The following is a 27,382-nucleotide window of genomic DNA, read 5'->3' on the forward strand; positions in this document are numbered from 1 at the left end:
GCCCAAGTTCCTGATGATGAATAGGGTACACAATGTTCCAGGCCGAGGTCCTGGCATAGCCATAGACTAATGACCCATAGTTTATATCCTTAACATAGAACATCGATCTGCTCCCCAACTAGTGGTAGAGAGGACACAGAGAATGTTCAGTGCTTACAGTCAAAGATAAACCCCAAGAACCTGGTCTCAGGGACCACAGACAGCAAAACTTCACTGATACGGAGTTCAGGATGAGGGTGAATACCCCCTTGGTGGCAAAAGTGCATGCAAACAGTTTTAGAGAGAAAGATATTAAAGCCGTTTACTGTTAGCCACTTCAGTACATGATCGAGGGCAGTTTGTAGTTGCCGCTCAATATATCTCATGTTCGACGACTGACATGAGATGTGAAAGTCATCGACATAGAGCCTGTTTGCAACAGTGAGAGGGAGTTGTTCAGTGATGGCATTAATCTTTATACCGAAAAGTATGACACTCAAAATACAGTCCTGAGGGACTCCAAGTTCATGTGGGTTCGACACTTTCCTGTTCTTTTCTAAGGAAAAATTTTTAACAAAAATGGATAAAGGGCCACATAACCCAAATATATGGAGGTCTCACAAAATGCCATACCTTTATGTTGTGTTATAAGCCTTTTCAATGTCAAAGAATATTGATACAAGATGTTGTCATTTGAGAAAGGCTTCTCTGACTGACGTTTCAAGTCGAATCAGGTGGTCCATGGTAGAGTGCTGTCGTCGGAACCCATATTGGGTGGGAGAGAGAAGGTTATTTGATTCAAGGAACCAAACAAGATGAGCATTAACCATCCTCTCTAAGGTCTTACAGAGACAGCTCATCAAAGCAACTGGATGGTAGTTTGAAGGAATCTTGGGATCTTTTCCAGGCTTAGAGAAAAGTAAGGTAATAGCCTGGCACCAGACATTAGGAAAAACATTCTCCTGCCAGATCTAGTTAAAAACAATTAGATGAATATCAAGAGAAGCAGGAGATAGATGGTGCAGTATGTCATGGTGTACATCATCTTGTCCAACAGATGTACTGCCAGACCGATGAAGGGCCAGTTTCAGTTCCACCAGTGTAAAGGGACAATTATAGTCATAGAGACAATCAGTTTGAAAGGAAAGACGTGATCACTCTGCTGGAGTCTTGATGGCCAAGGAGGTGAAGGAACAAGCAGAAGTGCTAGATACCTGGCAAAAGCTTTCACCTAGAGTATCGGCGATGCTCTGGATATCAGCTACTTCTTTGGAACTGGTGGTAGAAGATATACCAGTTGTGAACTTAATCCAAGATTCCTTCTGGCTTTGACGTCTTACCCATCTAGCATTTGCACAGGCCCGCTGGAAATCGATGCCGTTTAAAAGTGTGGGATGTCTACAGAAAGTATCACAGGCCCGTTTTTGAGCTTTCCATGCCATGGAGCAGGCAGGATTCCGCCACAGATGAGGATATAGTGAAAAAAGTGTCGAGGTTTTAGGAATTCATTGAGCAGCTGCTTGTATAATACAGTCAGTTACTGCTGCCACACAGTTGTCTATTGATGGCTGACAGATAATGACAGGATCAAGTTCTGCGAGAGCAGTGAAAGTGGACCAGTCTGCCTGATCCAGTTTCCACTGGGGCATGCTGGTTGAATGGCACTGACCATGGCTTGTCTCTCTCAAATGTATAGGAAAATGATCACTGCCTAGTGGATTATTGTCAACCATCCATAAAAAATGGGAGAATAATGAAGGGGAGCAAACTGAGAGATCAATAGCAGTAAAGGACTGACTAGGTGCATGGAAATAAGTTGGAGAACCAGTATTGAAAAGAGAAAGGTTGTGATCAGAGAGCATACGTTTTACAGAGGGACCCCTCCTATCAATAACAGCACTTCCCCAGAGGAGATGATGTCCATTAAATTTCCCCAGGATTAGAAAGGGAGATGGCAACTGTTCAATGAGATCATCAAGGTCTGATTGATCATATGTCTCTCCAGGTGACAGGTAGAGAGAACAAACAGTGATGGTATGACCCATGGAAACACGGATGGCTACAGCCTCCAAGGGTGTGTTGAGTGACAAAGACAGGGTGGGCACATGCTGATCAACCAACAGTACCACACCTCCATGTACTCATCCATCACACAGCCTGTCATTTCTCTACAGAGAAAATTGCCAAAAGGTGACTGTATCAGCAGGTTTCAGAAATGTTTCCTGTAAGGAAAGACATACAGGATGGTAGGAAGCAATCAGTGTTTTGATGTCATCCAGATTAGACAGTAAACCTCAACAGTTCCATTGAATCAATGTGGCCAATTTTAATGACATATTGGCAAATTGGCTGGAGAACCCTTCTGTTTATGACCACGTCTTTTTTCTTTACTTCTTTATTCGAGGGAGGTCTATCGACCTCCATGGATCCTGCCCTAGGTTGATTGGGCAGGTCTTTGTTGTTGGAAGGGGATTCCAGTGACTGAAGACACAAACAAATGACTGTTTTGCATCTTGGGGTGAGAGAAAAAGATGTATCTGAAGAAATGCCTGTACTTGGAACCAAAGGATGTGGGTCATGGGGTTTGTTGGAAAGTGTGGGAGGAACAGAGATGGGTGTAGAAGTTAATTCATCAACTCTTTTAACCATGGAGGTCAAAAGGCTTTTCATTTGTTTTGAGAATGATTCTCTTGAAGGCACAGAGAGATCTGTCTGCACTCCCACTGTAGTCGTGGGACAAAGTGCAGCAGCATATGTCCGAGATGAAGTGGTGGACAGCAATTTTCGAGCCTAAGGATAAGTAATGTTATGAATCGTTTTCAAACGCTGCACTTCTTTTTCCTCCAACCATTTAGGGCAAGAACAAAAGTAGGAAGGGTGAGAACCATTGCAATTGACACTATGTGGGTCCATTTCACACTCATAGGCATCGTGGTCCTTGCCACCACAACGAGTACATGTCAGGGAACCACGACATGACGTCTTTGAGTGACAGAACCTCTGACCCTGGAAACATTGAAGAGGGTTTGGAATGTATGGCTGTACCCTGCAATTAAGATAACGTGGTGATGTAAATGTCAAAATGAGGATATTTGTCGGTAGTGTAACTCCATCTTTGTGAGTGGAGATGCGTGTCACTGCAGAAACTCCTTGAGTAGAGAAACCAGGGAGAATCTTTGACTCGGGGATGTTCTTCAAATCCCTCTCAACAATAATTCCTCGTGATGAATTTAAAGTAGCATGAGGTTAACCTCAATAGGTATATCCCCAATTGCCTTTGAATTCAAGAGGAGTTCACTATGTTGAGATGTGGATGTTTCAACCAATATGTCTCTAGATTGAAGCTTCTTTACTGACTTTGGAGAGTAGCAAGTCCCTCCAGTCCCTTCTGAATAAAAAAAGGGGGCACTTGCCCTAAAGGTTTCTCTAAAAGAGAATGTAGGATGAGAAAATGAGGTACAACTGGTGGTACAGATGTTGAAGATTGCTGATCAGAGTCTTCATGATGTGGTCATTTACCTATTGACTGTTTTTTAACTATTTTATTTAAATGTTTATTAGGAGGATCCATAGGAAAAACAGAAATTTTCGGTGCCCACTGACCCCACCCATGATAGAGCCCTACAAGAGGACGTACTACAATATCAAGCAAGGACACTGCAGCAACATCAGGGTTTCATGAGCACTATACCCAAACACTAGCATCAGATACAATGTGCACATCACCTGTTAAGAACTTCCAACAGTGGTACTTGGTTGACTCTAGCCCAAGTGGACCAGCTGAGTGGCCCAAGGGGGGCCACCTAAAGGCTACCCGTCTACAGGAATTCAAGGCCAAAGTGGTGTATTAGAGTTGGACCCCTCAACCACCAGGATCCTCTCCTCCCCTTCACGGGTCGCCACGCACGGCAAACACATGGGTGGATGTTTAGATCCCAGAGGAGGTAACCTGAAAAATAGAACCTTCCCTGGGAGGTCCCCTCACCACGTTCAGGAATCCACACCAAGGAGAAATAATAATGATAACAATATATACTGTAAAGTAATTAAAAACACTCCTGTTTGTATTATGTTAAAATCTTAATTTTGAAACTTGTTTTAAAACTGGTTCTTTTATTATTATTTTAATATAAATAAACCAGCAACAGTTCCACAGTTAAAAATATTAGTAACTTTAAAAATCACAAAGCCACTAATTATTAATGGAATAGGCTTATGCCCAATAGGCTTAACATCAGTATCACAAAACACACAAACTAGTAAAGATTACAAACTGTCTTGGCATGAAGTAACTTTTTTCTTATGAAATAAAGTTTATAGCAAAAGAAATAACTCACCGTAGAACTATCGTTAAAAATGGACAATTCCATTTTTCCTGTAAACGTTTGATCTGCTACAGATTTCAAACAGTCATTTAACCACTTTTCGGCATTGTGAATAGGCAGGATAATTGACTGTAACCACACATACACAAACAAGCAAATAAACCATCTGTGTTTTTTTTACCAAAGAATATAGAGCATATTGGAGAGTAGATGGTATTCTTAAAAATTAAAAACAATATATACTGTTGGCCAATATCTTATGGCCAATGAACATAAAGAAAAAATATGCATTTTGCATTTTTACACTCAACCATTTATTTGAGTAGAGCTTCAAAAGATAAAAATATGAAAAGGCAACCTAAAAATAAATGTTTTTAGCATTTAATAGGAAAAATGTTAACACTATGAAATTAGCCTAAATACTAGCTGGTCAAAAGTTTAAGACCATACCAAAAAGAAGTCCTAAACAGGGTAGGAAATGCCCAACAAGAGATCTCAGTAGTGAGTTACACGGCTGTCATTGTAAATAACTGCAAACATCCACTTTGCCATGGTTGGTATAAGCATTTGTAGAAGGCTGGCTTCAAAGTTATTCCAAGTGGTAAAGATGGCTTTATAAAGATCATGCACTGTTTGGAATTGACGTCCATTTCTATAGACTTCCCTTGCCATCCACCCCCAAACATTTTCAATGGGGTTCAGTTCAGGCGAACACGCTGGGTGGTCCAAAAGAATCATGTTATTCGCAATGAAAAAGTCCTTTGTCCTACAGGCATTGTGGATTGCAGCATTGTCCTGCTGAAAGATCCAGTCATTTCCACACAAGCGAGGGCCTTCAGTGAATAAGGATGCTCTCTTCAATATGCCAATGTAGCCAGCTGCTGTTTGACACCCCTGTATAACCTGAAGCTCCATTGTTCCATGTAAGAAGAAAGCACCCCAGATCATGATGGAACTTCCTCCACTGTGTCATTAGAAAATGTCTCCAATGGGATATCCTTATCATGCCAGTAACATTGGAAGCCATCTGGACCATCAAGGTTAAGTTTTTCTCATCAGAGAACAAAGCCTTCTTCCACTTTACTAGTCTCATGTTTGGTGCTTCTCAGCAAAGTTTAACCGAGCTGTTTCGTGGTGTGGAAGGAGATGTGACCGTTGGAGACATTTACAGTTTTTTAAAGCCTTTCTCTCGTAGATGCCGTCTTATTGTTCTTGAGCAGCATTCCGTGTCCGTAAGGGCCCTAATCTGATTTGACGATCGGCTGATGTCTCTTGCCAGATAACCCGTTGAATCCTCCTTCTCAATGCCGGCAAAATTTCCTTGGACCAACCACTTGAAATTCTCATTATCCTTCAGGGTCTTTTAAGAAATTTGCAACAGTAGTTTTACTACGCCCAATCTCACCAGCAACGGCACATTAAGAGAGACCTTTGCAGCTCAACAATCCTGCCATGTTCAAACTCTGTCAACGTTTCAGCCTTTGCCATGTTTTTACCCAATGTAACACAGGAGATGTCAGTGGGAGATGTTGAAAATGCTAATTCTTGAACACAAATGACTAAATTTTGTTACGTGTTTACCGATTAACGCTTTGTTTCAGTATGGTCTTAACGTTTGACCAGCTAGTATTTAGGTTAATTTCATAGTGTTCGTATTTTCCCTATTAAATGCTAAAAAGTTTTTTATTTTCATTTTCCCTTTTTTATTTTCATCTTTCGAAGCTTAATCAAATAAGTGGTTGAGTCTAACAATGCAAAATGCATATTTTTTCTTTATGTTCATTGGCCTTAAGATTTCGGCCAGCAGTGTTTACCCAAAAAATTAAATATTATATAAATCTTCTATCTTTTTAAAATAAATGAAAACTTTTGACAATATGAAATGTTAGACATATACATTATTAATACAGAAATCTGTTTACAGTGCTTGAGATATGTGTAGCTTCATACAAATATGTATTTGTATGTTTTGTGTAACTGTTCACTTTACCACACATTCTATTAGTTCCTTCAGATTATTTTTTAAATATCTGACAAATTTCTAAAGAAATTTACAAACTACTAAAGTTGATAAATTTTTATATTATCTCAGGAATCCAGCACAGATAAGTGGTCCATGAGTGCACCGAGCTTCTTCCAGGTCAACCGAGGTTTCCCTAACCGTAAACATCATCACTTATGGATTGTCAGAATCAATGCTATTTGTAAACGATAACAGTAGGCACAGTTTAGAAACACTGTTGCTGAGAAAATAAAGCAAACTTGCACTATTTATTTATTTTTGCATATGTGTACTTGTTTTTTTAAATCCCCAGTGGAGAAACTTGTTACACCTTCAGCTTGTTTCACATACAATTCATTGTTACAAAAAAGTATAAAATCTGGCTGGTTAAAGTCTTTTAACCCAGGAGAATGACATATGACCCACAGATTAATTTTAGTTTCTGTCACTGATCTCGATAATGCAGATGGAAACTAGTTACATATACATTTCTCTACAAGTGGGTTTTCTCGTCATCATAATCATACAAAATCTTACAGAAAACAAGTTTTTTTTAGTCATTGTATTAAGAAGTTGATTAAATTACAAGATCTATAGAAATAAAATAGAACATTTATTAGTGCTCCAACAAATTCAGATATAATTTAGTAGCATGATAAAAAAATTCAACAACCCAACAATTCTCATGCTCACATATTTCTCTTGGAAATGATTTATGTTCGTAAAAGAACAAAATCAATACTTAATATGCTTATCCTGTTGGAAATCAGACTACAATACATCTAACATGTTTATTCAATACCACCATGAACAGCTTAATATGCATCCTCGGCATTGAAACAAGCAAGTAAACAACAGTTTCAGCAATACTGGTTAAACTCTTAATTGAGTATATACGGGACGGTAAGTAAGTACATTATACCATGTAAAGTGTTGTCCTATAAGTTTTGGACCTAAACTTTATTTTATGCAGAGAAGTTGTGTGCACACAATGGTAGTATTTAGCAGAATGTTTATGCACGATAAACTTTATTCTAGGAATATCTTAACTCTGTATGGTAATGAAATATAAATATCTTATTGTTATAAAAAGTTGTTTGAGAAGTTATTTGACTATACCTGTACAAGGAGAATAAATGAACAATGCCAATGACATATACATATATGTATATAAATTGTATATGCATGTGATACATTATTTCATCCCTCTGACCACGTTATGTATTTTGGGAAAATCAAGGGTTCCCCTATTTTATTTGTTTACAAAGGTAACAATGAAGTTCTTTATACTGTAAAATAGTAAAATATGTTACAATTGTTAATATAGTGGTATGCTGGAAGGTAAATGACATATTAAGCAGTTTAGTTTTTCCCTTACTAAAACATAAGTTGATTAGTTAAGGATACCTGAAATTTTGTATAGCTGCTATAACTTACCACGTCCATGATACAAATCTCACAAATGAGAACATTACGTATCTAGTAAAGACTGTATATTAATCTGGGTATCGTGTTTCTTACTGTTCTTTTCACATGGACCAATAACTAGAAAAAGAAAATCGTACATTCAAACTTCCATTATTTTATTTCAAAATTATGAAAAAACAACCAAAATAAGTGCAACTTTTACATTATAGAGATCCATTGAATGTAATTCTATTACTTTACACGTGAGAAAATTTAGACGATGCACTTATCTTATACCAACTCATAGAAACTTAAGTTTATCTCAAACTTAATCAAAATCACTTCAATAATGTTAGAGATAAATAAGATATTGATGGTTTGTTCAGTATCTTAGCTTTTACAAGTTGTTTATAGTTACTGGGAAACCAAACAGAAAGTTGGATTGTATGTACAAAAATACTGTATACAAGTCAAAGACAGTTCCAACACTGGTAAAGCCTATACATACAACAGCCCTATGTCTATCCTATTCACATTTATACAGGACATTATTATAAGCTATTACATAAAAAAAAACTGGTGAAAAACACGAGAGAGATAAAAACTGGATTTCATAAATATTAATCAGAAAATCGATCTCATATTATAGTTTTGGTACAACTTGTTTTACTTTTATCAATTATTTATATCTGTTACTTAGCTTTACTTACTGAAGCAGTCATGTCGCCACAAGAAGTGTGAAATACCTATAAATAGTGAGGGCTTTCTGTGTGGTGATGTGGACATGCAAGAATACTTTGTCTAATCAGGTTAAGCCACTTGTTGTATCTTGTTTGGAGGCTAAAATTCATGAATTACTGTCCATACAACCCATTTGCTGTGACATCATAAAAGCTTCTCAAGAAATAATTCTAGAAGTAGTTATTTGGAGTAAAGTAATATCAATGTTTCAGGGTCTCTGTGATGGGCAGAGGAATTCTAAAACACTGTAAGGACTTTATCTTCAGGGAACTGGAAATGCACAGAGATCAAGACAAAGTTCAAATATTTTTTTAAACTTTTCTTTGCAAATTACACTAAATATATTTTTCAAAATTATAATATACCAACTCTTAGTTAATTTTGAGTAAAAAACTGTTAAAAGAGAGAGTCAAAATTTCTTTGAATTGTGAAATCTGATATGCATGTATTCCCTTTCAATCTTAAGAGCTGTGAATCAATCCTAATAGATTAATTTTCTGGACAAACCAGAGACTCAGGCAGGTGGGTAGGTATTTCTTGTTTATTGGCACATAACTACTAAGCTATCTGTGCCAAGCAAGATGTAGTATACTATAACTGTATATGGAAATGAAAGTAAAAATACATAAAAATGTAAAATTAAGACCTGCCAGGAAGACTAAAGCATTAAGTTCTAACTTGCTGTGAGTCACCTGAAATTGACCTTTCCAGTCCTGGGTTCAGGTCAAAATAAAATTAAAATGTGTGAAAGAAATCATGCTAAACAGTGTATGGTCCAGTAAAAACCTTAAATTACGTTAAAAACACCAATGGCTCTTAAAAAACATATAAAAACATGAGTGAGGCGGCCAGTATCACCTATGACATCGGCTAATGTCAAGGGCAAACCTACCTTAAAAATATGTTTAAAATTGTGTCATCGTACTTGGTTGTAACGATGGCATGATAATAAAATATATACGATTGTAACCTGAGTGCCACAGACCACACATTAGTGCATCAGTACCAGATGAAAGGAAGTGGTGAGTTAAAAAACTGTGACCAATGCGTAGCCTAGCCAAAACAACTTCCTCCATTCGGTCTTTACAGAAACAAAATGGCCAAAGAGCTAAAAAAGCCTTGATTTGAAAAAAAACTTATTATTTCGTTGCTCACTTCAGGTCAACTGCCAACTGCTGTATAGTCGGGTTTTGATAACTGGACTGTAATCCATGTATGGAACAGGGACAGTGGCGATAGAGCCAGAGCAGGTAAACTTTGCCGCTCTGTGAGCTAGCTCATTCCTACAAACACCAACATGACCTGGTATCCAAAAAAACTGGACAGAAATAAATGATAGAGAGAGATGGACCAGTTTGTTTTGGATATTGATAAGAACAGGATGGTAACTAACATGGAATGATGTCTGGGCTAATAGACAGCTGAGTGAATCAGTATAGATCGTACAGTTCATATATTGCAAAGTTTCAATATGATTCAGGGCAAGAGAAATGGCATACAATTTGGCAGTGAACACAGATACTGTAGATGGGATTCTGTGTGCTACAACCAAATTGTAACAAACCATGGCAGAACCTATAGTCACCTGATTTTGAACCATCTGTATATGTGGAAACAGATGGATTGTTTGAAAGATGTTCAGCAAATAAAGAGCAATATTTCCAATAAGGAGTACCAGCCATTCTCAGATGACCCAAAGATAGGTCACAGTTGGGGATAGTAATTAACCATGGTAGAAGAGGCCAAACTGTTGACACTGCTACGCTATTCAAAGATATATCCAATTTTTCTGATTGTGCCCAAATACGAAAGGCTAAAAGGAGCAATGGCAGATTTTCTATTATAGAAAAGTGTGGCCCACTGAGGATGGAAAACGCAACCCCAAGTAGGATGCTGTGATAAAGAGCAAAGTTAGGAAGCATACATAAGAGACAGTTGCAAACTGTGAATATACAGAGGGGGTTCATGGGTCTCCACGTACAAACTTTGGACTGGAGAAGTACAAAAGGCCCCAGTGCAAAGTCGAAGCCCCTGATGGTGGATAGGATCCAGCATTTTCAGTGCTGAGGTCCTGGCAGAACCATAAACCCATGGTCAAGTTTGGAGAATTGTGAGAAGTAATATAGCTTCTAGAAGACAATGCACTGACAGACATTACATATCAGTTTTGTGTCAAGAGAAGGGTAAATACTTGTCTGATTAGAGATTCTTAAGTCTGTTGCATTTTTCCATTGCATTATCAGAAAGAAAAATGTACTGGTAATGAATGAAAATATGAAAGTTATTGACTTTGGAGTTTCTAGACAAATAACACTGGGGAAGAAATGTCACACTTTAGTTAGAAAATTACAATGCATGGCTACAAAAATGTTACAAGAAAATGGTATGATACCATGGTAGATATACTAAGTTTAGGAGAGGTTGGGACATGGCTAAGGGAGGATTCTCTTACATGATTGAAGTGCCCATTTAGGTACTCATCCATCTGATTACCAAATGCTCAACCCTGAGTTTAGGCTGAAGTAAAGCTTTCAATAGAAATGGAAGATTTTCTACGTGAGAGCTTTGAACCCACTAATAAAACCTTGTGGTCTATTTTTTCTTGAAACAAATAAAGAATGGATCTCAACATGAAACCTTCTGGTGCATACTTTCTTCATAACCAAGTGGTCTGTAATGGACATCAGTAGCAGACGTTTTAGTGGATCCCTTTCAACCCAAATATGAAGAATAGAACTCAGCAGAAGACCTCAGGTTACATCTTTTCTTTTTAAATAAAGTAGTGAAATAGACCTCAGCAAAAAATCTTCTTGTGCATGTTTTTCTTATAAACCTAGCATAATAAAGAACAAACCTCAGAAGAAAACCTTCTGGTACATGCTTTTCTGTGAAACCCTAAAATGAAGAATGAATATGAGCACAGACATCCCTTTCTCTGAAACAAAATAATGAAGAACTTATCTCAGCATATATCCTTTCAGTGCATCCCTTTAGTTATTACCAAGTAAGGAAAAACAAACCTATCTCATAACAATGTATGAGTAATTTATCAAAGAGAATAAATAAACTTCTTTACATCTTTATTGTTAACATTATCATTTTAAAGAATCTGTATGTTTGGTTTATACAATATGAAATTGTTCAAGTAACTAAGCTATCAATTTTATTATTTAAATTTTAGAAAAACATTCTAAGAACATAAATGCACCGGAAAACAATGTTTCACTAACACATGCACTTCACTCTACTGAGATAACAGTTATAATATTTTAGGTATTTTTCTTGAGAAAGAGGTACTAGTTATTCCACTTTCTGTTAATGAATAAACAATCAGGAAGTTATTTGTAGATACTAGATGCACAAGTATGTATGTAATAGAGGTAAAGCTGAGGAATTATACAAATTTTTTACATTAATTAAAATATCAATCATGAGATAAAGAGGTATTTTAAATAAAATATACATTTATTTAAGAGATTTAAACATTTAAAGCAATTATGGAACAGCTTATTGAAATATTAAACAAGTTCCTTAAACTGAGATAATACGCACGAATTTCTCCAATCAATAAAACTTTTAGTTAGTGAAACCTTCTATTAACGTACAAACTCGTTCGTTACTGCACAGTAGTGTAAGTAGTGAAAGAAGTATAATCGACATTTTTGAAACAAAATGTTAGAACAAAAATTAAGAAATTAATCTCAACACCTTGATCATTATTTGTTAGTTTCAACATAAAGCCATACTGAACAATCTGCTGTATTACTCGCCGAGAATCAAACTGTATTTTAACCGTTAAATTGATGGTCAACTTACCACTGACAACGAAGAATCCCTGAACAATACACATGTTAATAAATTTTCACTTACTTCCTTTTATTGTTAAATGATGCATAAACTGGCATAATGTATCCTGTCGTTGAACAAGCTTGTTAGTTTATCTTTTATTCATTTTTATTTTTAGACTTTCCCTATCTAACATTCACAACAAACTTGCTTGCATATTCTGTCATTCACTGAGTAACTGTATCATGGGTAAATACAGCACATACATATATAGACACAATAATCACTCTCTAACTCACAATAACCTACATAATTTATCCTTTACACATTAAATGATGAAATACGTATTAACTCCCTCACTTCGTAGTGTTTATTCAATATTTCGTAGTTTCAACCTATACCACCGAGGTAGTAATCTCCCACTAGCAGGCAAAACCCGATTCAAATATTTATAATACAGCTTATACCATTGTATAAAGTAATGTATGTAAATTGTGAAATATTATCATTGACACTTTCATTAATAGTGATCCAGACTCATGAAAAATATATTTACTCTGTAGCAACAAGGAATAGAGGACTCTTTCGTTTATTTTGTTTTGAATTTCGCACAAAACTACACGAGGGCTATCTGTGCTGGCCGTCTCTAATTTTGCAATGCGAAACTAGTCATAACCACCCACCACCAACTCTTGAGCTACTCTTTACCAACGAATAGTAGGTTTGACCGTAACGTTATAACGACCTTGCGGCTGAAAGGGCGAGCATGTTTGGTGCCACGGGGATTCGAACCCGTGTCCCTCAGATTACGAATCGAGCGCCTTAACCACCTGGCCATGCCGGGCCTTTGAAGGATTAGAATACACTGTTTCATCAATTAGAATAACAACAAACTTGCCCAGTAGTATCTCACAATATTTAGGTTAGTTTTATATCCATATACCGTATTTTCCGGTTAATAAGCCGAATCGCCGAATAAGCCGAGGCCAATTTTCAGCTCTTAAAATGAGGTTTTTTGCTTATTACCGCCCAATAAGCCGAAGCCATTTTTAAGAAGTGACAAGTTTCTTCAAAATGATTTCTTAGTCTCGTTTCAGCGTCAGCATGCATGTTGTGTGTGATCATTGGCGTTCTGTAGTAAAGCAGAACGTGTCGTATTGAAACAGAGATGGAATCAATATGTCATTCGTTATTGGCTCCACTCACTGTAATTAGGTAACCAATGAAATTCCAGAAACAACGTTTTCAATTACCGCCTATGGTAATTTTCAAAAGAAAAACATTTCCTAAGAAGAAGAAATTTCTGAAAGGAGTGATCGGCCAATAAGCCGACTCCCAAAAATCAGGTCCAAAATTTAGGGCCAGAAATTCGGCTTATTAGGCGGAAAATACGGTATTAAGTCAACACTACAAAGTTAATTAAATGTGCAATGTTAATTTTTGTCATTGAATTTATTTTTATATTCGAAAGTAACTGTATTCTATTTATTTAAGAGGGCACTTGAAATATCAGAGAAGCAAAATGGTGGATACTGGAAGGGGTGTTAGAGGAATTGATGGTTCTGTTTCTCATGTGGACTATTCGTCTCCAAACCAGTATGACCAGCAACCCTTATCTCTTCCACAGGTTTAAGTTTTTCATTGTTTTAATATAAAATGAATTATCTTAGGAGAAAATGAATTTGATTACAAGTGGTAATATTAATATTAGTACTACTTTTACTCACTAGTAGTACTGCTAATACAAATAGCAACGGTACAAGTAATAATGAGTAAGGACTATCATTAAATTCTATTAGTATTACTAGTTTCTTTATTTCAGCTAAAAAGTTATAGGTATAGAAAACAAATATGAAAGCATTCTGTAGAAAAAAATAAATTTAAATTCTTTCTGTATTTTAAATCAAAATAATATAATTAGTTGTACCTCTCAGTTTTCACTTTCTCCATATTTGACTTCTGAAATCCATTCTAGAAGCTCGGTAGTGACAGCATTGAATGTATACTTTGATTAGAAATGAAAACAAAACAGAGCCATCCACCTCCAGCCAGCTAGTTTCCTAAGTGGTTGTTTCATGATGAGTATGTTATCTACTGATTAAGGTTCATTGTAAGGTTTAATTTTTTTTTCCATGGATAACATTGAGCAAACAAATATAAAATTGTTTCAAATATAGAATAGAGATCAACTTGTTTGACTCTTTTTTTTTTTTTTTTGATAGAAGTATCGCTTTACGCCCGAAGAGCTACGTGTTCTGAGGGAATGTAACAGAGAAAGCTTCTATTACCGGTGTAAGTATTTCCTTGTACTAATGAACTTCTGTGTTTACTATTAAGTTTAGATTTTGCTGTTATTGTGGTTGGTACTATTGTTATTATAACACACTGTAAACTAGTATAAATCATGCTTTACTAAAAGCACATAACATGATTAGTTAACATGGAACTTGATAGTATAGTTAGGTCTTACATTGTTAAGAGCAGGTATTATTTCATTATAGAAAGTGCAATACTAAATCAATTAACATTTTAGTATGTATTATAAACAATGTATTTATTAGGCTTCAAAAACTGCAGTTCTATTTTACTGACTAACTCCCCTTTTATAGATAAACTCCAGCAAGTTTTTGATGAAATGATTGTGAGTATATTGGATAATACAACACGGTGTATAGTATGTTCCTATGTAGTCATGGTCATGAAAGAGCTTTAATATGCTAATGTTCTTATTACTTTAACATTTTCTAGACGTATATGTAGTTCATGGTTTTGCATCCTTAATGCTGACCAGTGGGTTTGCTTAAAAATATAAAATGTAAGAACACAAAGAAGACAGTTTATTTTTTTAAGTTTTATATATGTTTTTTTTTTTACAGTTTCTAAGATTTTATCCTGGTTATTATAGTGTACTTGTATCTTATTTCAGCATTTATAGTTAGTGCAGTTTTATATAGACTTATTCTGTGTTGAAGATGACTGATTTGAAGTTTCTAGAGTAGTGTGTTCTGAAGGTTGTTAAATAGTTCATAGAACAGATTTTTAAAACTGCCTATAAGGCTTTTGAAGAAGTGAAGTGCTAATATTGTAATATTAACATCAAAGTTATTATTTTAATGGTTTGAGATGTATTTTGAGACATTGTGATAAGGAACTTTATTTTTTTATAATTTCTTCAGACATTCTTTTCATTCATGAAAGTACTTGCAAAATAAATTATACTCAGTTGAAGGCTATAGAAAGTTTTTCCCATTTTCTATGCTGTAGATAAAAATATTTTGGATGTATTGAAATTCATTTCATATTTGTATCCATTTTATCAAGTTTATCCTGTCCCGATAGACAACTACTTATATAAAAGATTGGTGGAGAGGTTGCTGGCTAAAACTGTAGTAAAGACTATAAATTTCTGTAGTTTTGTTGGTAGTATTGAAGTATGAGATGTGCATTTTAATTTTCTGAAAAAGTTTTTTAAAACATTTTATTCCATTTTAAATATTTTTTTTCTTATTTTGTCAATTAGATTCATAGATGTTAAATAAAATCTTTTACTGATAGTAAACTATTCATAATTGAAGGTTGATGGCTTTGTATAAGTCTGGGTATAAGCCTCACAGCAATATGTGGCTTGTGAGCCTTTTCAGACTCTTTAACGAGCTTTAAGAGGATCTTGGGCTTTTTGCCATGTCCACTGAGGGATATTAAACCCTTGATTTTTAGCATTGTAAGTTTGAATACTTACTGCTTTCTTTCCCACCTGGGAATTCTTTTTAGGTTGAACTGTTAGTTAGAGCACATTTTGACTCCCAAAAGTTTTGATCTTGGTTAAAAACAAAAAAATGGCTCTTTTTTTTATTGAAGTGTTGCCAACCCCTGAGCTAAAATATAATAGTGAAAAATATAATAATGTCTTGTAAATTTAGTTCTGTATGTTCTAGTGGTCATGTTTTATCTTTTGGATATTTTTAAAGGTTTACCTTTGGCTGCTTCTGCTATGCTACTAGTTCAGTATGGAATTAAAAAAGGTGAGTACCATAAAATGTTAAATAACTTGTTACTCCTATTAAATATAACAATGTGATAAATCATAAATTATTATTATTTGTTTGTTTAGATTAACTGTGTGTTTCAAAGTTTTGGCTTGAAGTTTCTTGAATGATTATCTGCTGAACATTTTAAAGTTTTGTGAAAAGGTATTACTCTATTCTTTGAACATTGCTAGGTTTCCTTCAGTCCAGTCCCAGATGGAGTTCTACCTTAAAACTTGTTGGTAAGTTATTATCACTTAAGTTCTTTTTACATTTTGTAAAATAACATAACCAGTATTTTGAAGTATTTGCTCAGTGATATACATGTTTACCGTTAGTTTATTTAGATGTCTGTTTCTGTAGTACCTGCACTGCTGCTTGACCTTGAAGTTTTACTATATTGTATATTTATTGTGTATAAGATTTCAATACAGAGCTCTTATTGTTCAGACAAATTATTTTGCTACTTAAAGTTTACTACATTTCAGATTTCTTATGAGGGCTTAATACAGAGCTCCTATTGGTCAGACAAAATGTTTTGATATGAATAGAATGTAAGACCTTAATTGAAATATAATCTTTTCTTAAACAGTAAAAGCATTTTGTGTGTGACTCTTCCAGTGCTATAGCCTTAAGATTTATTTTGAGGAATAATGTATTTTCTCTTAAGTTTGTACAGCATAAAAAGAAAATAAAGTTTATACATGAAAATTTGATAACCCTTTTAAAATGTAGTACTTGGTTTTGGTACTTTTTCCTTTGTGAACTTGACCTATCCAATAGTAACCACTGTAGTAATTAATTTAAAATGCCAATATGCATAAATGCAGAAGGCAGATTTTTGTTTTCTACTGAGTGATAAAGTGTATGACCAAAGGTTGTCGCCTTGTTTTAGTTGTTCCTAGTAATTGTCAGATTTTTATATTATCATCAATTTCAAACAATTTTGTTTATTATTGTAAGTGAAAATAATTCATGCTCAACTTTAAAATTTTTCATTTATTTTCTCTTGGCCAATGCTATAATTGTTGAAGTGTTAGCTGCTTTTGACCACAGGTAAATCTTTTTTAAGGTTATTTTTTTAAATTTTAAATAAGACTAAGATAAAATAAATAAATTAGACTTTTAGAGAAAATCAACTTTTTAAAAACTACAGTAATAATGCATTTACTTGTCCATGTTTCTAGCAAAAGCTTTGCTGTTTTTTTATTGAAAAATAGAATTTGCTTGAAATACCATAGAATAAATACATCACTACCATAGTTGTTAAAAGGTGATTTTCTCCAAAAGTCTAATTTCTTTATATTTGTCTCTAACATTCTCTGGATTGCTTTGATACATAAGTGTTAACCAAAGAAGTACTTTGCTTGCTGTGTAAAAACTGGAACACCAGGAAGTAAGATTCTTAAAGATATTCTCTGTAGTGCTTTTCAACTACAATTGGATTTAATTATTCCAGTTTTTGTCACTTTTAAAAGAACAGTTGAGTTCATTCAGTCAAGCAAAATTATTGCACCAAAAAATTAATTTCTTCAAGTATAATCTAGGTTTCTTAGAACTGGTATTCCATAAAGTATGTTAGTTTAGACGTATATTTAGCTGCTTGTTTTTTGTTTCTCTGCAATTTTTTCATTTCCATTTTACTGCTCTTGGTTTCCTTAATATCTGGCAATCTTTAGTTTCTTGCAAGTCATCACTTTACTGTTTATCTTGTGAATGTCTTTGAATTCTGTAAAATAAGATGAAAGTGCTATTTTTATTTGATTACTTCCTCTAAAAAATGTATTCTTTAGCCACAGCATATTGGCTCCAACAACAGCTCCGAGTTGTTTTGTTAAGCATAAACTTAGCCCACAGCTCTGTCATCTCTTGATCAATTTTGAGCTCTAATTACAGTTTTGGACTTAGAAGTGCATTTGACAACATCTAAGGTCTCATGGGTTAAATTACTCTAATTCTGATGAATAATTTAAGTTAATGGGGTGTACATGTGCCCCTCACTTTGTATCGCTGGTGCACAAAAATATAGTTGGTGAAAAAGTTCTTTTAGATGAGTTCACTCTAATTCTGTCCAAGAGAAGCTTAAGTGCCATGGCTGTTGAGGATTCTCTCTTGTTAAAATATATAAGATTATTGTAATGTTTTGTATTTCCTATAAATATAGCTGCCAGTTTAGTCATTGGATGATAGGGAAGTACATCTTTAGTATAATGGCTTTACATTAAACATCTTCAAGTTTTGTTTTTCTTCTGCAGCCATTATGGTAGACACAAACAATTGAATCTTTTTGTCAAAATGTTATATGTACCATCCCATCATACCAGTTTGTAAGTTGTTCACTCAAAATTGTTGTTTTTGAATGTGTTTTATTGGATTCTTTTCAAAATTGACACCCCAGTAAAATTGGTAGCCATGTTGTTTTGATACTATCGATTTCTTCATTTCAACAAACTTTGATGACTAGAATAGCCTGGATTTATGTTTTGGAGAGGTTTATAAGGTTCTTATACATGTTCAGGTGCTGGTTTTGCTGGCTGGATAGTGGGAAAAATATCTTACCAGTCCCATTGTGAAGAAAAGCTGATGCATCTCCCTAATAGTCAAATTGGAGAAATATTACGTAAAAAGAAAGGTGGCCTTGTAGAAATGTAAGTTTGAATATCAGATTTGAATTTTGTTTAAAGCAATATGATGAAAATACATTTGATTGTAAATTAGCTGGTTCACACACACACACACACTTTAATACCAATATTTTCAATAACATTTTTAACAGAATTATAGTCTTTATTTCACATGGTTGATGCTATTACCATGAATTAACATATAGAATTAATTTGCATGATTTAAACTGTAATTTCATTCTGGTTGCTTAAGTTTTACAAGTTGCCCTCTAGTGGAGGACTCCTCTCATTGCTACTTCCAAGCATGTGGTGTTCTTATTGGGAAATGATAAACAAGGAATAGGAAGGAATATGAAAATTAACATCTAATAATAAGTTAACATTTATGTTAAATGTTGTACTAGTCTATTTCAAACAGAGATTTAGCAAAACTGTGAACAAAGCAGACATCAAGCCTGTTGAGAGGAAGATTGAAATCAGTATATATTTTTTACATAAGAAAACTTGGTTTCACCCATTCAGTCTTGACAACATCTCTACATTCATACATATGACTGTTTCTTACTTCCTTTGCAGGTTTCCCCAGGAGCCACTCCTTGGTGGGGGTAATGAATTTGGTCCAAAAAGTGACCAACTTAGTTCTGTCACTGAGATGTCAGAGTCAAGTCAGATATCCAGTTCTCTAGACTTGGACATGGATCGTAATGTACAGCATAAAGGCCTGGATGATACTCAGCGGCCAAGCATAGATCGTGAGTAATTCTAAGCAGTGACTGAAATTTTTCATTAGATCACATTATTGCTCCTGGGCCTGGCATGTTTAGGGCATTTGACTAGCAGTCTATGGATCTTGGGTTCAAATCCTTGTCCCACCAAACATGCATGCCCTTTAAGCTGTGGGAGTGTTATAATGTGATGGTCAATCCCACTATTACTAAATAAGTAGTCAGTGGTAACTGCTAAATTAGGGATGGCTAGTGCAGATATCCGTTGTTTAGCTTTGTGCAAAATTCAAAATGAACCAATCCCTTACTCCTATCACTTTAATATGTTTTCTCTATAAAATAAAACCACAGTAGTTTAAGTATTTATTCGAGAAAGTGATCTAGTTTCACATTTTATCCATGACTTTAACCCTTACCATTGTTGGCTACCCCTGAACCTTGATTGATGAAAATTAACAACACTTCAAACAGATGTAATGATAATTAGTTTGAAATGTAAATTGTATTCCTTTTATGAACTTACAATTTATAATACAATAAAAACCATTACTTAGCATAGCCATTTCTTATGTAGAATTATACACATACATTTTACAACATTAAAATGCTTTTACTTTTGAACTATAGGCCCTCTTCCTGCAGGTTGCATTTGGCAACAGTTTAACAAATTTTAATTGCACATTACATTGTTACTGATGAAGGCATTGTTAAGAGAGCTGAAAGCACACAAATAAAAGGATGTTAATGTAGAGAAATGTCCATGCATAATTTGACATTAATTTACCTACATTATGAATCTTAAACAACAACAGATATATGTTGCAAGCTAGACATGGACCCCTGTAACTTTTGATCAGAGAGCCACTTTTCATATGTCTACCATAATAAGTCTGATAAAATATGTTGAAAGTGGGAGCAAGGAACATATGTCTAAAGCATAAAAACTAATATAAACAGATGTTTCTCTTTGTCTATCTAAAGCATAAAACTTCCCTCTGTCCTGTTTAAATACCTGTTAGTCTTCCTTGCGGGTTATGATCATTACCTTTTTGCTAGAGTAAATACCTTACAACTTCTTATACTCTACCTTCTATCTTAACATTGTAGACTAGGTGTCAACATTGGTTTTATACTTTTTTGTTTTACCTTCATTTCCATTTATGTCTATTACTACATTTATTTGTATATTTTTTACATTTTTACCGAATGTCTGGTGCAGATAGCCTCGCTGCTTTGTGCCATAAAACACTAAATCAATCAATCAATCCTGTTTAAAAAGTGCACACTGTTAATGGTTTTTACTTTTCTTTTGTTTCAAGTTGGAATTGTGCGAGTTCTTGTAGACAAAATATTAACTGCCAAAGCAATTAAATCATTGAAATAAACACAAAGTAATTTAATACCTATCCATGGTTTACAAATATTTGATAGCTTACAAGATACGAATCCAGTGCTGATTGGAGAAATTTTTATAACCTTGCAAATCTACATAAGGAAGTGAGCTCTATGGTAAATCATTTGTGAGTAAGAAAATAATTATATCTTTCATATAATGTATCTATGATGTTATTAGCTTCATAAACATGAATTGTGTAAACAAAGTAACATACAGAGTGTTAAATTTGACAGTTTTTGACACCAACTTAACAAATCCATTGTTTTGATTCTTGTAGCTAAACCATTAACAACAAATTTATACAAAGTTTACAAACATGAGATAACTGGGTTGGAAAGAGTTAATATGCTGTACATTTAATTAATTTACAAATTTAAAGAGAAATGCAACACCTAGCAATAAATAAGTAAATAAGTAGATTTTTTTTTTTTTTAAGTTGTGAGAAATGTCATAAATAAATACAAGATGGTGTGACATTGTCACATGAATGGTTTTGGTATGAGTCAGTGTGATTTCTGCAGGGGCATAGATCATGGGGGGGGAGATGAATGGTATACATCTCCCCCTTCATTTTAGGTGGGGGTATGGTGCATACAATCATCCCCCCCCCTACAGTTTAGTCTGTTGAATTGTTTTATTGCATCACAGGCCTACAAATTGTGTGTTTGTTCTTGTGATTCTTGTGTTCTTACCAATCGAATTACATGATTAGGCCTGGATGTAGGCTTTTTCAGTAGCCAAAATGTACATCTTTAATATAGGCGTGCTTCTAAGTTTTTCGATCTAAGCGATAGTTTGTAAGTATCAGTCAGTAGGCCTAAGTATACACGCAAGTATCGTGGCAACAAGAGTACTCTGTGACTGCATGTTTACAGCTTTCAGGTTCACATAATCAGGTTCATGTACTTCCAAGAATATTAAGGTTATTGGATAAAGAAATTATAGGGTGATCACTAGCAAATGGAACCACTACAAATTAAGCCTATATAATCTTAAGATCTTTGTAAAATTACTCCACTATTAGTAAGTCAACCACAAAAAAAAAACTGATTATAGATCACTGAAGAAAGGTTTTTCTTTGAAATGTAAACCACAGTGCACAGAATATTGTAAAGTTTGTTCTCACTGACTTTATTGTCAAATATTGTTTTAATACTTTTTCATACTGTGATCTCTAATAATTGTATTTTGAACACAAAAGTAGCGATTTAACTAAATATTTTATCCTTTTGCATTTCATAAAAAAAAGTTAAATTCAGTGCAACATTACAGAGAAGTATCAATGTATTTTCTTAAATGATCTATAACAATTTTTAAAATTATGAATTTAAGGTCGTTTTGATTCCAGCTTTATCTGTGAAATCTCTGTTTGTATCAGTTATAATACCAGTAGTAGCAGTAAAACAAGAAGAAAAAACTGATGTTGAATTATAGCAGTTGTTTTATTCACAGTAAACATTCTATAAATCACAAGAATAGATGAGTGAAGTTGGAGTTCAGTTACAGTTGTAATGTTACTAAGAAAAATATGAAGCTGCATAAGTAGCAACACCCATTTAACTTGCTCTGTTTTATAGAATGCAACATTTTTAGTTATTATTGAGAATGTTGTTTTTCAATATATTTTAAAAGGAACTTAAAAAATTTCAGCTTTAAAGAATAATGAAAATTTAAATATCTGCATTCATTAGGGACAATAACACCATCTGAAGAAGAAGTCTCATTGGCTCCCAAAAGTTTTATGTCTTACGATGACTTGCGGAGAAGAAACAGAGAAGAATATGATTCAAGGTTTCAGAGTCTCCAATCAACATACTCGCAGGGCTCATATCGATATGCCTATAAACAGCAAGACTCTACTGATAAGAAATCTGAATATGGAGAAATTCCTGCACATAGCTTAGGTAAGCTTAACCCATTTAAATCAAAGCTTTGTTGGTATACCAAGGTTCGGTATCAAAGGTCACACTAAATATTTGTTGGTTATACTACAGTCTTGTGCCAGAGAATTCTAGTCTGTTTTTAAGTAGAAATCTCATAACAATTGACTTAATTTGTGATTTAAAAAAAAAAAATACTACACTCGGTAACTGATGATCTGAGTGGATAGAGAAGCTTCATGAATAGAGGTATGCCAGGAGATATATCGTGTAATCTGTCTCATGAAATCTGATTATATATGTATATATGTTAAGAACAAACATCCATCTCCATTACTTCAGTAATTTACTCCATGTGAAGTAGGACCTGACTTTGTCTGTGATTCAAGTCATTCAAAACTGGCTTATTCTAACAAACATGCTCATAGACCCACAAGAAATCCAATGCATAAATAATTTACAAAATTGTATTGGTGACTTAGCTGGCTATGGTGTTCCTAAAAAAATTGATTTGCAAATACAAACCCTGCTCGTTTCTTCCACTTGTGTTATATAAAAAGTGAGTGAAACTTAATTGGCATTTTTTTTTTTTGATAAACACACGTGTTTTTAGTTCAATTTTAACAAACAAACAACAATAAATTCCATGATACAACATACTACAAAAGCTTACACTACTGCATACCATACATTCCTGACATCAGCAAAAAAAACAACCAATATTTGGAAAAACGTGACAGCATTCCACTGAGCACCAAATTTATTTAAAAAAAAAAAAAGTACAAAATTAAAGTCCATACTGTGTAAAAACTACTGACAAACACAACACAAACATAATATATAAAATACAATGCAACAACTGCCATGACTTCTATATTGGAGAAACAAGCAGAAAAATGGAAACTCAATTCAAAGAAGGCAAAAAAACACAATTTTGCACATTTTTTATCAGTGCAGATCAAATAAACACAACAAAACATAACCAAAGCAAAAAACCTAGATATGAAGTAGGGAAACAAATATAAACAAATGCAAAATCAAAGAAACTCATACCAAATTAAACCAATATAAGAAAACCTCCTTATGTCTATACTAATTAATAACCTAACATCTAACTACATTGCTCCCTACAATCCTGTACCCATTTACTTTCTTATCTACAAGATGTGCCTGGTGATGGTCAGTGGTAAACTTTTCTCTTTAACCTGAAGATGACCTAAGAAGTTAATGTTGTTCTCTACTTTATTTTAATTGAAGTGCAAATACCAGCTGTCTTGAGAATACATTTTTACTATAAGTGGCTTTCTTGTCGTCATGAATTTATCATTTCTGATAGATCATAAGAGAAATTATCTAAAAGTATCATTATAAAGTTATTGTTTGAATTAGTTAATTTCTGTTGTTCACATATATCTTAAAAGTAGAAAAGTGGTTTGTGCTAACCTTTAGCTTTACTGAAAAAGTTATATTTAGAAAATAACTCTTTCATCTTAGTTTTTTAAATAATGTCAGATCTATCTCATTTTTCCGAAGTTTCAAAAGCTTAGTTTCCAGTAATTTAAGAAATCATACTATAATGCAGTTTTGCTTATATGATACTGGAAAAAAATTTTTACCATATGATGTGAGACCCCCAACTTTGCAAAATTTTTATCTCGTGCCTGTAGATTTGCAATAGGGGTCACAGTTTTCCTGTATTACCTCCATTGCCTGTCATGGAGAACTCTATTTTTCCTATCCATTTTAAGCATGCAGATGTAATGCACAGGTACCATTTTAGAGTTAAGGTTTTGGAATATTGAACTTGCATCTAACATATTTTCTGAAAATTATATTTTCTCTACAAAGAATAGCTTTATATTGAATTTTCATATGAGGGTTGTACTAAAATTTAGAGTAGAATGACTATAATTAGAAGAATTAATTCTGAAAGCATTACAATAACAATCTATCGGGTATAGAAAAAAAAAGTTTTATTCTGTTATCTTATGTTCCAATTTTGTTCTTTCAAAATTGTTTGTAGTTTGACTAAAAAAGCTGACTGTACTTTTGATGTTAAAAGTATTGTTAAAGAATTACAGTTAAATCTTGCAATGGCAAAGAAATTACATAATTATTAGTCAGAAGTAAAATCAATTTCCAAGCAAGGTTACTCGGTCATGTATTATGTGGTATGCATTAGATAATATTGAAATTTCTGAGAATGAAAGTTAAACCATATTATTCTGCCAGTTTTGGTACTAGTTACTAAACTGTTTTTGTTTAAAAAATATCTTAAGCTCAAGATTAGCATATTTATTTAGAATGATGACATAATTAAGTGATTAAATTCAGGAGTTGTACAACAAATATTCATGTTTTATCCAAATTTTGTATTAAAAAAAAAAAAGCTTTTAAAACAGTTTCATAAGATACAAGAATAGGCATTTTACATTCAAGTGCTCTGTTATTTGTGTGTTCCAGTTATCACTGATGAACAAATTCAAGGAATTCATTTATTTGCTGTTTTTTGTTTTCCTTCCAGGAGATTCTAAAAACATGTATGGAGATATCTGGGATAAGTAAACGATTAGGTTACTTGGTTGAACAAAAATGTAAATTAGAATAAAAAAACAACTATTCACTTTAGTATAGAAAAATAAAATATCTACACCATGTTTTTATTGTTTGTTTGTAATAAATTTTGAACATAAGTAGAAATTCAAACTACTTTCTGAAGTGGTGGCTTAACAATCTGGTCTTTCTTCTAGAGTTCCTTCCTCTGTAATAGTGGTTGGATTTCCAAGAGTTATTATTTTTCGTTATTATTGTACAAAGTTTCTTTTAATTTTATGTTAAAAAACAAACAACCTTTATAACCCCTTTTCAGACTTGATAACCTTTGTTTCCTAAGAACTTAATTTATTTTGGAGAATTGTGAGGACAAAGATGTTCATATTAAAATAAAATTTTACACTCAAAGTTTGATTTCTTGACCACTTTGTCTTTCTGACCAATAAGTTTTCTCAACCAAATGTGAAGGACAATGAGAGATTTTTTTTTTTAGTGATAAAGAAATGAAATATGATACTATGACAACAAATCATTGAAAAATGTAACTTTCAATTTACTGATGGATTTTTCAGAAATGAATTTAAATGTGAGACTATGACAATTCATTTATAATTGTACAGAAAAAAAATATTAGCTGGTGCTTTCAAATTTTGAAACTTCTCTGTCTTGTCATTATTTCTATAATTTTCTTCCCGACTTAACAAACCTGTTGTTAAGAGCACATTGAATGTTATAACACATTAACAAAAGTTGATTTATCTGAGACTACAATATAGGTAAACAATCATTTTCTTTACATCAGTAGATGAGAATAAAATTAGAAATAGGTGAAAATCTTAACTAAATTTACTAACCGGTAACACCCTGTTTTGTTTTGATTTACTATAAAAAAACAACAAAAAAAAACCCTGGGCTTCACAAATTTCCACAGACTATACAATGGACTGTCACTATGTACACTCGTTACAAAGTGAAACAATTAAATTGTTTTTTCAGTATAAGTTAGGGAATGGTTTGTGTATATTCTATCATGCTACTATAAATGGGCATTTGAATGACAGTTTACATTTAGCCAGATTACTTCAACTTTTTGGTAGATAGACGCTTCCGTGTACTCAAGATGGTCAGTGTGTCCAAGGCCCAACATGGTCAAGTGGTTAGTGATCAACGTGCAACTTAAGGGATACAGGCTCAAATCCCTATCCTAACAAACATTCTTACCATTTCAATGTGACAGTCAGTCCCACTGTTCGTCAGTAAAAGAAATAGCCTAAGAGTTGGCAGTGATGACAGGCTGCATTCCCTCTCGATATTTACTGCTAAATTAGGGATTACGAGCAGTAAAAACTTTCGTGTAGCTTAGGGTGAAATTCAAAATGAGCTGTTTGGCCACTTTTCATAATCACTTTGTTAAATACAAAATATTTAAAAGTTTATTATACACTTTTCTATAATTATATCAATTCTCTGAAGAAGCTAATGATTTATATAAAATTACAATGTTTTAAAATTTAATATAAATAAATTAAATAAACCCAAGGTGTGTTAAGTATGTCATATCTACATTATTTGTAACAAAATAATAGAGCAAATAAATTACAAAAAAACTTAAGTATAATTTTAATACGAAATCAGTTTACAATCTTAGATAATACAGTGAAGTAAAGCATTGAGTCACGTACATTAAACTACGGGTTTAAATTGACAGCTATACAACAAAACATCGAATCACGTATATCACTTGACTAGTTTAATTTCCATAATTAAGAAACTACTACGCAAAAATCATTTGTAACTGATTGTAAAACGCCTCCGGTAACATGATTAGCAGAATGGCTATTCGAAAGTGATTAGCCAGGCCAGAACTAGTTAATGAACGAGCTGCTTCAAGCGAACACCAGTCCCTAAATCGGGAGGAAGATCTGTCGAACACGTGAAG

At 33.7% G+C, this 27,382-nt stretch overlaps 2 protein-coding genes across 19 annotated transcripts in view; one reads left to right on the forward strand and one right to left on the reverse strand.

Moving 5' to 3' along the window:
* The window catches only part of LOC143244357 (queuosine-tRNA galactosyltransferase-like), a 38,763-nt gene extending 24,577 nt beyond the window's left edge, over positions 1-14,186 (reverse strand). The window contains exons 1-4 of one of the 14 annotated variants that reach the window (XM_076488880.1): positions 12,325-12,656; positions 8,424-8,724; positions 7,744-7,851; positions 4,317-4,433 (exon numbers count right to left, since the gene is read on the reverse strand). In XM_076488880.1, coding sequence (XP_076344995.1) covers positions 4,317-4,433; positions 7,744-7,752 — 126 coding nt within the window. In that variant the 5' untranslated portion in view covers positions 7,753-7,851; positions 8,424-8,724; positions 12,325-12,656. Of the gene's footprint in view, positions 1-4,316; positions 4,434-7,743; positions 7,852-8,423; positions 8,725-12,270; positions 12,661-14,167 lie in introns of those variants that run through there. The other 13 variants (XM_076488882.1, XM_076488879.1, XM_076488885.1 and 10 more) reach the window with 13 other exon arrangements.
* On the forward strand, positions 13,543-26,675 carry asrij (OCIA domain-containing protein asrij). Of its 5 annotated transcripts, none has more exons than XM_076488896.1 (9): positions 13,551-13,633; positions 13,735-13,867; positions 14,463-14,532; positions 16,209-16,262; positions 16,460-16,507; positions 18,784-18,913; positions 19,466-19,641; positions 22,702-22,914; positions 25,415-25,549. In XM_076488896.1, exons 2-9 carry the CDS (start codon positions 13,763-13,765, stop codon positions 25,453-25,455), a joined length of 837 nt encoding a protein of 278 aa, XP_076345011.1. In that variant the 5' UTR covers positions 13,551-13,633; positions 13,735-13,762; the 3' UTR covers positions 25,456-25,549. The 5 variants fall into 5 exon arrangements, with proteins under 5 accessions (XP_076345007.1, XP_076345010.1, XP_076345011.1 ...); XM_076488894.1 differs by lacking the exon at positions 25,415-25,549 and adding an exon at positions 26,541-26,672 and having other exon boundaries at positions 13,553-13,633; XM_076488892.1 differs by lacking the exon at positions 25,415-25,549 and adding an exon at positions 26,541-26,672 and having other exon boundaries at positions 13,543-13,867.
* Positions 26,676-27,382: the final 707 nt, after the last annotated feature.

The sequence above is a fragment of the Tachypleus tridentatus genome, chromosome 2 (genome assembly GCF_004210375.1).
Source record: "Tachypleus tridentatus isolate NWPU-2018 chromosome 2, ASM421037v1, whole genome shotgun sequence".
In the NCBI taxonomy this organism is placed as follows: domain Eukaryota; kingdom Metazoa; phylum Arthropoda; class Merostomata; order Xiphosura; family Limulidae; genus Tachypleus; species Tachypleus tridentatus.